The following is a 15677-nucleotide window of genomic DNA, read 5'->3' on the forward strand; positions in this document are numbered from 1 at the left end:
TACCGCCAAGCGGCCCGCTCCTTGTCGCAGGAAGGCTATAAAGGATGAGGCAAGACGGGTGGGCCCCGCTGTCGTCGGCAGGGAGGCCAAGGCGGCAAGGCGTCCTCCAAGCAAGATTGAACTGACAGCGGTGTCGGGCCCCCATCAAAGCACCCCAGTGGGAGGCCGACTGGCAAAGTTCGTCAGTGTGTGGGAGTCCATCTCCACCGACCGTTGGGTGCTGGACGCCCTGGCCCAGGGGCACGCCCTCGAATTTCTAAAAAAGTGCCCCCGTATTCCACCCGTGGCCAGGAAGGAAAATCCCGTCCCTCAACTGCTATTGGAGGTAAGGGCGATGCTCAAAAAAGGTGCCATCGAGCTCGTCCCGAAGAGGCTCCGGGGCTCCGGAGTATACTCAAGGGTACTTTCTCATGAAAAAGAAGACAGGAGGATGGCGCCCCATCCTGGACCTGCAACGACTGAACTAGTACATCAAGGCACAGAAGTTCCGGATGGTTACCCTCCAGCACGTGCTGGGACAGCTGGAGGAGGGCGATTTCCTGTCGTCGTTGGATTTGGAGGATGCGTACTTCCACATCCCCATTCTGAAAGGACACCGAAAGTTCCTCAGGTTCGTGGTCCAAGGACGGCCCTACCAGTTCAAGGCCCTCCCGTTCGGATTGAAGTCGGCACCCAGGGTGTTCACCAAGTGCCTCGCATCGGTGGCGGCGTGGCTGCGCCTGCAGGGGTTCCACGTCTACCCCTACCTGGGCGACTGGCTCATCCGAGCAAGGACAAGGGAGCTCGCCTTAGATCACACGGTGAAGACCGTCCAGCTGCTCACGGACCTGGGATTCTCCATCAACTTTCCCAAATCCCACCTGGTCCCATCGCAAGTCGCACTGTTTCTGGGAGCCAAGCCCGACACAGTGGCGCGTCTGGCCTCGCCGTCGGAGGAAAGGACGAAGGCCATCCTGGGCAAGGTGCAGCGTCTGCTGGTCACGGTGAGGTCCATCAAGTCCCTCCTCAGGATGATGTCCTCCTGCATATATCTTGTGCGCCTGTGCAGGCTTCGGAATGCGCCCTCTGCAAGAGTTTCTCGACACCCGCTGGATCCAAGCGACGGGCAGCTTCGAGGACAGGATCCCGCTCAACGAGACCTTCCGACGAGCGATCCGGTGGTGGGGCACCCACACTCATCTGATGGCGGGCACAGACTTTCAGACCCCATCCCACCAGATAGCGGTGACGACATATGCCTCCCTGGAAGGGTGGGGGAGCGCACACCGGAGAACTTCACGCTAGAGGCCTTTAGCTCCCGAGGAGAAGACATGCCACATCAACATCCTGGAGCTCCGTGCAGTGTTCTGGGCCCTAAGGTCCTTTCTCCCGTCCCTCAAGGGCAAGGTGGTGAGAATCTTCATCGACAACACCACCACCATGATCTACATCCGGAAGCAGGGAGGACCCAGATCCCCAGTCCTCTCCAAGGAAGCCCAGGATCTGTGGCATTGGGCCGTCGGCCAAGGGATGTTTCTGGTGCCCTTTCATCTGGCAGGGATAAAGAACACCATTGCCAACTCGCTCAGCAGGGAGCTGCGCTCGTGCCACGAGTGGGAACTACGTCAGGATCAAGTGGACCGACTCTTCCGACGATGGGGAAAACCGCAGATCGACCTGTTTGCGACGGCGACGAACTCCTAGTGCCAGAGGTTCGCCAGCAGGTTTCCCCAGCCGAGGAGCATGGGCGATGCTTTCTCGTTCCCCTGGGACGGCCTGTTCCTATATGCATTCCCTCCGTTGCCATTGCTGCTCCGACACGTCAACCAGCTCAAGAGGTCCTGTTGCAGGATGATCCTCGTCGCACCGGTGTGGCCGAGGCAGATCTGGTTCCCTGGACCTTCTGGACTTGTCAGCGTCCCCACCAGTCAAGCTGCCGACAGACGCGGATCTTCTCTCCAGAGAACGAGGCACCATACTTCATCACGATCCGGAGTCGCTGAACTTGCAGGCCTGGCTCCTGCAGCACTAGAGTTTGGAGGGTACGATATCCCGGCTGACTGCAGAGAGGTCCTTGCAAAGGCCAAGGCGTCCTCAACTCTCAAGTGCTACGGACATAAGTGGAAGAGGTTCTGTCTGGTGCCGTGCACAGAAGATTAACACTCTACGGATTACGGCCCCGCAAGTGCTGCCGTACCTACTGTCGCTGGACTGGCTCACGCCTCCATGAAGATGCATCTGGCTGCGATCTCTCGATACACCAGAACCACAGGACGGCCGCCCTTGTGGTCCCATCGTCTGGTGAAGGAATTTATGAAGGAACTGTTCTGATCGTTCCCGACGGTGAAGGCCCTTGCCCCGGCGTGGGAACTCAACGTGGTGCTGACCAGGCTTATGGGGGCGCCAAATCGAGTCCCTGCATTCGGCACTGTTGAAGTTCCTGTTGTGGAAGACTGCGTTTCTTGTGGCCATCACCTCCCCACGGCGAGTGGGACAGATCCAGGCCCTATCCTGCAAGCCTCCATACTTGACTTTTCACGACACGAGGGTGGTGCTGAGGACGAACCCCTCTTTTATGCCCAAGGTGCCTCCGGACTTCCACCTCAACAAGCCCTTGGTGTTACCTGTTTTCTTCCCGTCGCCTTCGTCACTGGCCGAGAGGACTTTGCACTCGCTGGATGTGGCTAGAGCGCTGAAGTTCTACGTGGACCGCACAAAGAGTTTTCGGAAGACATCATAGCTATTTGTGAACTTTGGACCTGTGAACCAAGGGAAGGCTCTCTCGAAGGCTCTCCGGCTGCATCACGCACTGTCATCGGTTGGCAAACCGACCGTTGCCTGGCCGTCCGAGAGCCCATTCGACCAGAGCTATCGCTGCTACCACAGCGTTCTTGTCTGGTGTGCCCCTGCTGGACATCTGCAGGGCTGCTACGTGGAGGTCGACGCACACCTTCACAAGATTCTACTGTGTCGACCGGGATTCCAGGGAGGAGTCCAGGGTCGGCCGAGCAGTGCTGCGCAACCTTTTCGCCTAAAGTGAGCCTGGTGAGGAGGTAAGAATTGCTTGATGAGTTTTTGATGTAATGCTTAATGTTGAGCCTTTTCCACCTCCCGTTGGTTGTGCATGTGTGTACTGCTATGTATTCTTATATTCATGAGAATGTGAATCCATGCCAGACCCCATGCTGGAGAAGGAACAAGTTACTTACCTGTAACTGTTATTCTCCAGCATGGGTCTGGCATAGATTCACATGCGAACCCTCCCTCCTACCCCTCTGCGGCTCTTCACTTGGTCATACTGCCACTTTGCGTGCTACCAAATCTGAAGATGGCTGCCAGAAGCGGGGCTTAGGGAGAGGGCAGTCATTGGCTGGGGGCAGTATGACAAAGAGACCAGTGATTGGTTACTACTGAGAAAGACCGATCAGAAACGAAACTGATACTGATTTTTTTTTTCTTTACCGAGGATTCCCGGCCTGACGACGGGGAATATTCATGAGCATGTGAATCCATGCCAGACCGATGCTGGAGAACAGTTACAGGTAAGTAACTTGTTCCTTACTTACCAGAATTGATTCATCCTATATAAGACTTTTGCCCATTGATTTTGGCTTAGCCTATTGAACTGAATTACTCTTCTAGGAAAATCTATGTATTTGCCTGCTTAAAAATATTTGTGGTCTATTGTTCTAATAACCTTTGACTTTTATCAACTATTCTCAATGCTAACAGTACGATATTAATGTCCCCAGAACCCTAGCTATTGAAGTCACCTGTTGGTGTATGTTGGCGTCTGTGGGCCATCCCAAAAGAGTCTTTACTGATTTAGAAACTCAGTTTACAGTATTGAAGTATATTTGTGTGTTACTATTCTATTGCTCCCTTCTGAAGAAGGCTTTATAACTGACTGATAAATTAATAGTTTATGCAAGAAACCTTGAGTGTAAGAGTTTATTTGAATACTTGTAACTGTGAATCTTTGTGTAACTCCACTACAGCTCACATCTTCCTCTCTTGAGATAAGCCTGGCTGCTCAACACGCTACCAAAACTGTGCACTACAAGCTTATACCAAAGGTTGGGTTGCCTATACCTGTAGTCAGAGTTGTGTGTAGTGGTCTCAGAGGGTACTGCATACAAACTTTGCCTAACACTCCCACTTGCCAAAATCAGCAGAACTGACCAAAACAAACACACACTCATACACACAGAGCAATCACTCTATCATTCATACAAGCACCCATCACCATACACTCACTCATAACACAAGCATACACACATCCATACACATTTAAATAAAAAATAAATGAACATAAACCTACCTGGGATGCGGCCGAACACTTTAGAGCGTTCTAATTGGTAAGGAAAGCCAAGGAACCCTGAACACTAGGAAAAGTGGTCCTGCTGCCTGTTCGAGCTGCAAACAAGCCTATAAAATGACTTAGCCAGTTGATCTTTCACACCTGATATTTGGGTTTCTGATGTTTGTTAATCTGCTTAGAATCACATGCTGTGCATAGGTCCGACATCGAGTGGTCACTGCGGAGTATTGCATTTTGTTTTTCGTAGTCGAAAAGGGGACGTCGACAAGGCGTGTCTGAAACACTATCCCTATAGTGACGTGCGTTGTACCCACAATCCCTCACGCGTCGAGGTCCCTCAGATTGTTTTTTTCCGCCCAGCTTCTGGTCGCCTTCACGCGGAGCTCCTCGAGAGACATTGCAACTCCTCGACCTTTGGTCGTTTTTTTCTCATAATATTATTAATAATCCCTCCCTCGACGCAGTTGTAAGCTGTTCTCCGCCGAAAAGAATCTTCGACGGAGGGTCGAGCGGAGGAAATCCTTCGGCGCTGCCGAACACGTGGCCTGGCCTCGCAGGCCATATACAGTAGGGAGAGTGGGGTTGTGGGACATCTCTGGGTCTTTTCTGAGAATGCCTTTCCCTTTCCCCTTCCTTTCCCTTGGGGTGCTTATCGCTCTTTATTGCCTCGGCTATGGAGAGGACACCATTTAGGTTTTGCCCGCTTTGCAAAGGCAAATTTACTTGGAAGGACAAGCATTCACGGTGTAACCGCTGCTTGCCCCTCGATCACAAGGAGGAAGGTTGCGCGGCTTGTCGGCTTCTTAAGCCTAAAACTCTAAAAGACCGTAGGGTTAAAAGGTGGGCGGCCTACGCGATGTCGAAGGCCGAAGGTTCACCCGCCGCTGCTACCACCGACAGTGACGAGGAACGCGATAACACGACCTCCGCTACGGAAGTCGAAACCCCCTCTAAGGAGCGCTTGCGCGCTTCGTCGTCTGTCCCCGGCCCCGACGGGCTCGGCTCACGCCCTGCTTATGGGGATGAACACCCCGGCGACACTGACGCACACAAAGACTCACATAAGCACACAACCCACGGCTCTTCTTCGTCTAAGACGAAAAGAGCTTCGGCGCCCAAGGAGACGCAGGTTCCACCGGCGGCCTCCTCGGACCGTTCGGGTTCGAAGCCCCTCTCGCAGCCGCGACCAGCGACTGGGCTTTCGGCAAATAAGGGCGCCGCCCCCAAACCATCGGCCGGCGCGCATCAACAGAAGGCGCATACCGCCGTAGAGCGTTCGACACCCATAGCGTCAAACGCAAGCTTCCGCCGACAAACGAGTCGCCGAAAGCTTGGCGAGGATCGCTGTAGCCGACGCCCAGAAGCGTACGCCGAAGAACACGTCGAGTGCTACGCATAAGTCGAAAGACACGCCGAAAGAGCCCGAAGAAAGGCAGGGACTACCCCCTTCAGTCGGGGGGTCACCCAGCACACCTGAAGGTTTTTCGGAGGGCGACGGGACACTTTCCTCAACGCTTTGGGAGAGGTCGAGCCACTTCCAGTTAGATGACTCTAATTTTCCCCCGCCAGACCGCTCTGGGGTACCCCATGAAACCATGGAAAGACTCCACCTCTGTATGGAGAGGATGGAAAGATTTATGAATACCCAGACCTCTCAAACTCCCAAGAGGACTAGAGAAGGGCCTCAGGAGGACCCCAGGGCCAAAAATCCGAGGCTAGTCGATCCCCAGGTGGACACAGCCTCAGACTTCCATAACGTATACGACCTCACTGGGGAGGAAGAATACTTGGAGGAGGAGGATGATTTCATAGACGATCAAGTAGGACAGAACCGGGAGGAATGTCTGGAAGACACGCCAGACATTATAGAAGAAGGCTTCCGAGAAGACACTGAAGAAGGACCTTCGCACCCCTGGCAATCCCCATCAGTGTATTCCGACACTGATGTCCTAAACCTAAATCCTCCTGACAATTCACCGGTTAGGAACACGTCTCCGATTGACGATCAGCCCACTTTCAATGCACTGTTGCGCAGAGCAGCAGCACATTTCGAACTGGACACTGGGGAGCTCTCTCCAGAATTAGACTTTGTGGAAAAAGTAATTAAAGAGAAACCCCCGGTCAGCCAGACCATTCCCCTCCTAGCTTCAGTGAAGAGAAGAATCATCCCTTCGCTGGCCACTCCCGCATTGATCAGAGGGGTCAATCCAAGAATTGAAAAACTTTTCACTCCTTCTCCCTCAGACCCGCTCTACATTAAAGGACATTCCATTCCGGATTCCCTAGTAGTATCTAATACTAGAAAGAGGGCAGGGGTACCACTTTCCACCAGTGAGGCACCCCCTGACAAGGAGGGCAAAAGGCTATATGCCCTTGCAAAAAGAGTAACTTCCTCGGCTGCCTTCTCAGCAAGAATTGCGAACAACAATTCTTTGCTTGCTAGCTATGCAGACGCGCAGTGGGCCAAACTGCGCAAGGACGCCGAGGAAGCACCGGAACCTTTACGTACACGCCTACTTTCAACTATTGGCGAAGGAACCCAGGTCAACCAGAGCATTGTAAAAAACTCTCTGGACGCGGCAGAAACAGCGGGACGTTCCCTGGTGCAGGGAATACTCCTAAAACGCCATGTATGGCTGCGCAACTCAGGGTTTAAACCAGAGACACAGGCGTCTTTAATAAATAAACCTGTGGCAGACTCTAACCTATTCGGAAAAGCGGTGGATGAAGCTCTAGAGATGGCGAAAAAAGAGTTCGATACTATCAAGACTCTTGACCAAATCTCTAAGCCCACTACCAGACGCGGCTATGGCAACAAACGCTTTTTTCGTGGCCAACGCCAACAACAACAACAAAGTCAGCATCAACAATACCCTGCCACCAATTACCAGACCAATAGTGGGCAGTACAGCCAAAGAGGCCAACGCCGGGGTAAGGGGAGAGGTCGGGGATCCACCCCCAGAGGCTCCCAAGCCCCCAACAACTCCAAGTGACGCGAAGATTCGCGTCCCCTCCCATGCAACACCGGTCGGGGGCCGGATAACATCCTTTCTTCCTGCATGGGAGGAGATAACGTCAGACCGTTGGGTACTTTCCACCGTAGCCCACGGATACTGTATCGAATTCAACAGTTCCCCATCCTACAGAGCCCCGAGGGGACGTCGCATGACACCGGAACATCTTGCCATCCTTCTCCAAGAAGTACAACAACTGCTGGAAAAAGGAGCCATAGAGGTCGTGCCTCTATCTCAGGTAACGGAAGGTATTTATTCAGTGTACTTCCTTGTACCCAAAAAGGATCTAACCATGCGCCCTGTATTAGATCTGCGCCCAGCGAACAAGTTTATCAAACCCCAAAAGTTTCGTATGGTAACCTTACAGGAAGTGATCCCACTGCTTTCTCAGGGAGATTACATGACAACATTAGACATGAAAGATGCATACTTTCATATTTTAATGTTGCCAGCGCACAGAAAATACCTCAGGTTCATGATAGAGGGCAAACACTACCAGTTCAAAGTGCTACCCTTCGTAATAGCATCAGCACCAAGGGTATTCACGAAGGTACTGGCAGCGGCCCACCTGCGCAGGTTGTCCATCCCAGTTTACCCTTACCTCGACGACTGGCTCATAACAGGGGATTCTTACGAAACATGCTTCTCCAATACCCAAAAGACGGTAGACCTTTTGTTCCAGTTGGGCTTCTCCATCAACGAAAAGAAGTCCAGTTTAGACCCCAGTCAAATCAAGCAATTCCTAGGGGCACTAATTCAAACAAAGGACGGCCTCGTCTTCCCCTCCAAAGAGAGGGTCCAAAACATGCTGTTTCAAATCCCCCAATATGTGACCGGTCGAGAGGTGACGGTACGCAAAGCAATGCGCTTGCTAGGAATGATGGCGTCGTGTATTTATTTGGTACCTCACGCGCGCCTGCGCCCAATGCAAGAGTGGCTCAACAGCCAGTGGTGTCAGGCCAGCGGACTATGGGAGGATCTAGTTGTGGTCTCGCAAGCCTTGGTTCTCTCGCTACGGTGGTGGACAAAGGAAAACATGGAAAAAGGGAAACCCTTTGCCACACCCGCGGCGGAAGCCACTCTAACCACAGACGCATCCCTCACAGGATGGGGGGCGCACCTATCCCATCAGACTGCTCACGGAGTGTGGACTCCGAACGTAGCATCCAAACACATAAATCTACTGGAGCTACTAGCTGTGTTCAAGGCGCTAAGAGCCTTCCAGGAACACCTACAAGGCAAAACGGTAATGGTCCTTACAGACAGCACTACAGCCATGTACTACATCAACAAGCAAGGGGGCACCCACTCTCCAGGCCTGTCCAAACTGGCCCAGAATATATGGAAGTGGGCTCTCAAACAGGACATGTTCCTACTATCACTACATGTACCCGGGGAACTCAATCTGCTGGCAGACAGTCTCAGCAGAGATTTCCCCCTGCCAGAAGAGTACGAATGGCGCCTGCACGAAGACATCGTCTTCGACGTCTTCACACAATGGGGATTCCCAGAAATAGACCTGTTCGCAACCCTGGAAAACTCACAATGCCTAAGTTACGCCTCCAGGTACCCCCAGAACCAATCCAAGGGGAACGGTCTGTCGATGCAATTGTCAGGGAAATTTGTTTACGCTTTCCCCCCCGACTCCCCTTCTCAACAAAGTGGTGCACAAGATGCACCAGGAACAAGTGACCATGATACTAGTGGCCCCAATGTGGGCACGACACCCATGGTTCGCTCACTTGATGGAGATGTCTCTATCCCCCCCAGTAAAACTCCCCTGCCCGTACAACATGCTGTCTCAGGACAAGGGCAGGACTCTGCATCCATGCCCCCAGAACATGAACTTAGCAGCTTGGCTCCTGAGATCATAGAGTTCGGACATCTACAACTCCCGCAAAGATGCATGGACATCCTCAGGGAAGCCAGAAAACCGAACACTCGCCACTGCTATTCTAGCAAGTGGAAAAGATTTGTCATCTGGTGCAGGAGTAAAAGCATCAACCCTATTGACTGCTCTCCCACACATGTGGTCCTATACCTGACCCACCTATTGGATTCAGGTCTAGTGTTTAACTCCATTAAAGTCCACCTAGCTGCACTTTCTGCATACACCACTTCCCAACTCAAAGTGTCGTGGTGGAGGATCCCTGTTATAAAAGCCTTCATGGAGGGAGTAAAGAGAATACACCCCCCGATAGCTGACCCAGCTCCCGGATGGGACCTTAATGTGGTACTTACCAGACTCATGGGCTCTCCATTCGAACCCATGCACAAAGCATCTTTTAAACACCTCACGCTTAAGACTGCTTTTTTAATAGCTATCACCTCCATCAGGAGAGTAAGTGAACTTCAGGCTCTTTCTATTCTAGACCCCTTCGTTACAGTTCACAAAGATAAAGTGGTTCTACGCACTCACCCTAGGTTTGCTCCGAAATTTATTTCTAAATTCCACGTAAACCAATCTATAGAACTACCAACGTTCTTTCAAAATCCTTCCAATTTGGGAGAAAGGACTCTGCACACACTAGATGTACGCAGAGCGGTCATGTTCTACATGGAAAGAACCAGACCACTGAGGAAGACTAATCAGTTCTTCGTCTCGGTGGCAGCAGGAAGAGAAGGAGATGCGGTTTCAAAATCCACTATTTCTAGATGGATTGTTCAATGCATCACTCTCTGCTATACTCTTGCTAAGAGAGAACTGCCCTTTAGGCCAAGAGCACACTCTACTCGAGGCACGGGGGCATCCATAGCATTCATTGCAAATGTTCCCCTTGAGTCCATCTGCAAAGCGGCTACCTGGAGTTCGGTGCACACCTTTACAAAACACTACTGTCTAGATACACACTCTAGATCTGACTCCCAGGTGGGACAGGCAGTATTACGACACCTTTTCTCTACTGTTCCTTCTCATAACCCACCGCCAACTCCAGGTACTGCTCGCTAGTCTATGCACAGCATGTGATTCTAAGCAGATTAACAAACATCAGAAGAGAACGCATTACTTACCGTAAAAGCATTTCTGATGGTTGTATCTGCTTAGATTCACATGCGCCCACCCTTCCTCCCCGCTCGGATGGAAGGAACATAGACTTCCTTTATATATCTCTCTCTTTTCTGTACTCACTCACGTCTAGAAGGCTCCCTCAGGGCAGAAAAATACAAACAGAGGGACCTCGACGCGTGAGGGATTGTGGGTACAACGCACGTCACTATAGGGATAGTGTTTCAGACACGCCTTGTCGACGTCCCCTTTTCGACTACGAAAAACAAAATGCAATACTCCGCAGTGACCACTGGATGTCGGACCTATGCACAGCATGTGAATCTAAGCAGATACAACCATCAGAAATGCTTTTACGGTAAGTAATGCATTCTCTTAGTCTGTAGGGCACTTATTGGAATCCTTGCATGGACCACGCAACACTTCAGATATCAATACATAGTGTGCCATTTAAACTCCTCTATTGTTATGTTATGTTACATGATTTATATTGCGCACCTGGTACCCGAAGGCTGACAAACACAAAACAGACCGCAAATGCAGCAGAATAGTTATCTAAACCGAGTCTCCATTTTTATATATTATAAAATATATATACATATATTTACATATGTGAAATATACATTTCTCCATGTTATAGTGATTGAAAGCAGAAAATTCCAGCATTAAACCTGCGCTATTCATATTAACTTCTTTGAATTCAAAATGTTGAGTTACGGTGCACATAAAGCTAAGGTAAACTTACTTTATCACACACTGGAGCAATCACGTTTGTATTAGTTTAAATAACTTCATATTTTGTTCTGGTGTCAATTTGTCTGCCCTTTGTCTACTCTGTACCCTTTCAATCTGTTCTGTCCTCCAGTAAGTCTTCTCCTCAATCCCCACCCCCTCTACTAATCGCTGGAATCACATTTTATTTGCTTTGTTCCGAAGAACTCTTAACCCACTGAGTTGTCTTTCAGGATTGCCCCTGCGCTACACTTCGCCCTAATCTGTTCACCAAGTCTGTGTTCTGTTTTCTCTTATTGAATTAGGTCTTTATTGAACGGTCAGCTCACTTTGAGAATCATGCAGCCAGACTTGGTGCTACGGCGGACAAGGCAGCAGCAGTTGGCACAGCTAATATCACTACGGTGGAAGGAATCCAAGCTACTGTCAAGACTTCCAGAGAGCTAACTCCACAGGTGGGCCTTTCCTCCCAGTACATTTCCTGAATTAGCCTTATTTTCTGATCCAGTCTTATAGTAAAACAAATAGCATTTTCTCCGAAGGCCAGTTCATCATGCTGTCAGACCATTATGTGGTGATTTGATAGAAAATACAAGCTTGCTAACCTAGAATGTACAATGTTGTAGCAAGTGTTTGAGTTGTTAAGTCTACCGGTACAGGTTGAAGAATTTTCCATTTATGTCTATTTTGTAGCACTACTAACTCACTAATGAATAGTAGTGTAGGGCAACCTTGCCTCCCCATTTCTTTTACTGTAGGAGCATTTTTCCCTTATGGCATAGCCCACAAAATCAGGTGTCGATGGTACTTTTCACACTTTTGGGTGCACTCTTGTGGTCTTTTTGGTTTTTACTGCATACCAGCCATTTTACCCATATGGTGGCCAAAATGATTCATCTCATTGATTAAAACCTGTATTTACTGCCTTTGTTGGCTGTTTCTAATGCCTTTGTTGGGCAGGAGAAGGAAACCACTTTGTTTGGTTTGTACTCTCTAAGCAGTGTCTGGCTACATCCCAGGGGAGAGGCTTATGTGTGCTTGGAAGTGGTTTGGAATGGGAAAGGAGCCCTATACACTGTTGGGGAGAATTCTCAATTCTGTGCAGAGTCCCTTGAACCTTGGAGACCCCCCAGCTCTTTTGCTGGACTAAGGACTTTTAACTTTTAACCCTGGAGTGAGAGAGACCTTTTTTCTCACTCTCCAGTGTGTTTACCTGATTTGGATTTTGTGTGTTCACTGTTTTTGGAGTCTGACAAACTACATGGGCGTCTGCTTTTTGTATGGTGAAACACAGCACCTTCAATCCTTTGATTTCTCACAAGGTTTAAATACCTTTTCTTATGTGAACTACAGTTCCCAAGAATAGTAAAGTGAAATTGACTACTTACATTTTCTCTTTGTAGGTCCAGCACACACCATCGTATGTGGAGTGCTTGGGGGTTACCTAGTAGCCCCTTATCCTACTCTTTCATGTAATAGGTTTGTGTTACCCTCACTAGTTAAATGGCTGGTGGCAGTGGTTTACTCTTTCCTACTATTTTGCTTTTCTACCGCAGACTGAACCCTCTGCTGCAGTACAGCACCCATGGGGGACCATTTTGTCAAGATGGCCTCTGTCTTTTTTTCGCCATTTTCGGTTTGTGAGGTCTTTCTTGGGTTTTACTCTGTGCATTGAGACAGATTGGAGCCCTTTGTTTGTATTGCATTTGGCGAGCTTCAGCCCTGAACCTTGCCTCTAGCTCCAGTGTGTCTGGAAGGACAGAATGTGAGGGAGGGTCCAGAAACTCCCCTGTCCTTTGACTGTAGGAATGCCTGAATGCAACTAGTCGGGATTGGCTGGCACCCTGCTGTGTGATTGACAGCCTGGGCTGTGTATGAATGGGAAAAACCTGCTTAAAAGGCGAGGGTTTTGGGACTACAGGCAGTCGACCACTGGGAGAAACACCAGACGAAGAAACCGTGAACGGAACTTGCTGCATCCTCCTGGACCTTTGAATTGCCCCGTGAAGCCCTGCTGCGGTGCTGAACTCCTTTTTCACCTCGACAGAGAAGCTCCAGACGGATCGACTTCTCCCCGCGGTTTAGTGGGACCAACTAACCCCAACATGAACTCCACTGGACCATCACCCCTGACTTGCAGTGGCTCTCGGATGCTTCGGAAGCCCAATGCCAGGGGTAGAGTATCCATAGTCTAGTGAAACGTCTGAAGCGGTAATGAATCCAGATATAAGCTCCTAAGGACCCTCCAGAAGCATGACAACCAGCTCCTGAGTCCCCTCACCAGAGTGACGGACCCAAGGAGTGAAGGAAGCCCAACCGGTATCAGAGATCCGCGACAGTGCTGTTGGCTAAGCGCTGAAAGCGCAGAGTGCCGCTGAACTGAAAAGAGCCCGTAACGGCAGATGACCTCAAGTACTGCCGCAGGAGCCCTCCAGACATCCTCCCTCTTGTCCCCATGACTGAGGCTGTTGGGCAAGAATTGATGTAGTAACCCTGTGGGAGACTACACAACACTTGTCCTCTTGGTATTAGGTGATCCATTGTTAGACAAGATTGTGTGCAGTACCCTTTGGGAGACTACAGCAACCTCGACCTCCTGACAATAGGAACCCAACCTTTGGTTTAAATCTGTACTACACAGGTTGGTAGTGTGGCTGGGCCGCCAGGCTTATCTTAAGAGGGGTCAATGTGAGCATTAGGGTTTTTACACAGAGATTCACAGGGACAAGTATTCAAATAAACTTACACTCAAGGTTTCTTGATTTAAACAATTATTAATTTAACAGTCGGTTATATAAGCCTTCTTTAGAAGGGAGCAAAACATGTAACACTGAAAGTATACTTCAAAACACCAGACTGATCTCAAGAGTGGTAAATGTGAGCTGTAGCAATGAAATCCATACATGCAGTGCAGTTATCCAAATAACACTTACACTCAAGGTTTATAGTTAAAATAATTGTCATTTTTAAATAAGCATTCTTTAAAAAGGGCAATGTATACAACCATCAAATATACTTTAAATACTTTCACAGACTCAATACAAAGCTAGTAGATGCTCTTTAGGGATGCTTCTTACACACTTCTACACCCTGAGGTGACTTCCCTAACTAGGACAGTAATTGCATTTAAATATCACCAGTACACTTTGTAAATTCTGAGGTTGGTAGAAAGGAAAGGTCAAAGGAAGGATAAGGGAGCAAAGTCTATGGAGCTCAGGCACTTCTTAGAAGGTAAAAGTCTTGCACAAAGTTAGTTTGTTGAAGAAAAATCACTCTAGGGTCACCAGCTGTTACACTTGTGAAAGTTAGAGCTGAAATCAACTCTAGAAAAGCAGCTACTGCAAGTCTCAACTGAGAAGAGCAAGCTACAGACACTGGGGTAATAACCCCAAGTCAGAACAGTACTTTTGGTTAGAAGAAGAGGGTACAGCTGGATTCTGTCTGGTTTCGGCGATGCAGATCCTGTGTTCCTGTGCCTCAGTCGTGGGGACAAGAGGGAGGACGTCTGGGGACTCCTGCAGCAGCAATTCGGAGGTCTGTGGCAGCTATGGGCTCTTTTCGGAACAGCAGCAGTTTGCAGTTTCAGTGCTCGGTAAACAGCACCACTGTGGATCTTGGACACCGGTTGGGCTTCCTTCACTCCTTGAGTCCTGCATCCTGGTGATGTGACTCAAGCTCTGGTTATCCTACTTCTGGAGGGTCCTGGGGAGTCTCCAGGAGCTCTTGGCCAGCTCGACTACAGATTTCTCGACGCCCGGCACTCGGTTCTAGCAGCAGCAAAGAAGTACAGCCAGTCATGGAAGGTCTTCCAGTGGAGTTCGTATCAGGGTTAGTTGGTCCTACTAACCCAAGGGAAGAAGTCATCCCTTCCGGATCTTATCTTGTCGATCTGAAAAAGGAGTTTCAGCAGTAGGATTCAGCAGGCAGTTCAACGGTGCAGGAGGATGAAGCGAGCTTCGTTCAAGGTTTCTTCGTCGGGTAGTTCTTCCCAGAGGTAGACTCTGCCTCTAGTGCCAAAAGCCTTGCCTTTTAAGCAGGTTTCTCCCATTCATACACAGCCTAGCTGTCACTCAAACAGCAGGGTGGCTGTCGTGCAAGGACAGCCAGCCAATCAGGACTGGGGGCAATCAGGTTTCCCTAGAGACGAAGGACGGGGGGAGTTTCGGGCACCTCCCTCACTTCCTGCCCTTCCAGACACAATGGAGCCAGGAGTGAAGCCAGCCAACAGCAAAACGAACAAAGGGCTCAAACCTGGCTTGGCATGGAGAGTAAAACACAAGAAAGACCTCACAACAAGAAAGACCTCACAAAAAGAAAATGGCAAAAAAAGAAGACGCTGGCCATTTTGACAATATTGTCACCCATGGGTGCTATACTGCAACTGAGGATTCAGCCACCGATAGAAAAGCGCAATAGTAGGATAATTAACCACTGCCACCAGCCATTTAAAGTAGTGAGGGTAACATAAAATAAATTGCATGAGTAAGTAGGAAAAGGGGCTTCTAAGTAACCCCCGCCCCCCCAGTACTCCACATAAAATGGGGTGTGCTGGACCTACAAAGAGAAAAGGTAAATAGTCAATTTCACATAACTATTCTTGGAACTGTAGTTCACCCAATCTAAA

General features: G+C 49.7%; 1 protein-coding gene across 2 annotated transcripts in view; it reads left to right on the forward strand.

Moving 5' to 3' along the window:
* VCL (vinculin) overlaps nt 1-15677 on the forward strand; it is a 751821-nt gene that overhangs the window by 565473 nt on the left and 170671 nt on the right. For both annotated transcript variants that reach the window (XM_069610959.1, XM_069610960.1), the window contains exon 14: nt 11359-11508. In XM_069610959.1, the coding sequence (XP_069467060.1) occupies nt 11359-11508 (150 nt within the window). The remainder of the gene's footprint in view (nt 1-11358; nt 11509-15677) is intronic.

This window comes from Ambystoma mexicanum, chromosome 8, assembly GCF_040938575.1.
Source record: "Ambystoma mexicanum isolate Mex_15411 chromosome 8, UKY_AmexF1_1, whole genome shotgun sequence".
Lineage (NCBI taxonomy): Eukaryota > Metazoa > Chordata > Amphibia > Caudata > Ambystomatidae > Ambystoma > Ambystoma mexicanum.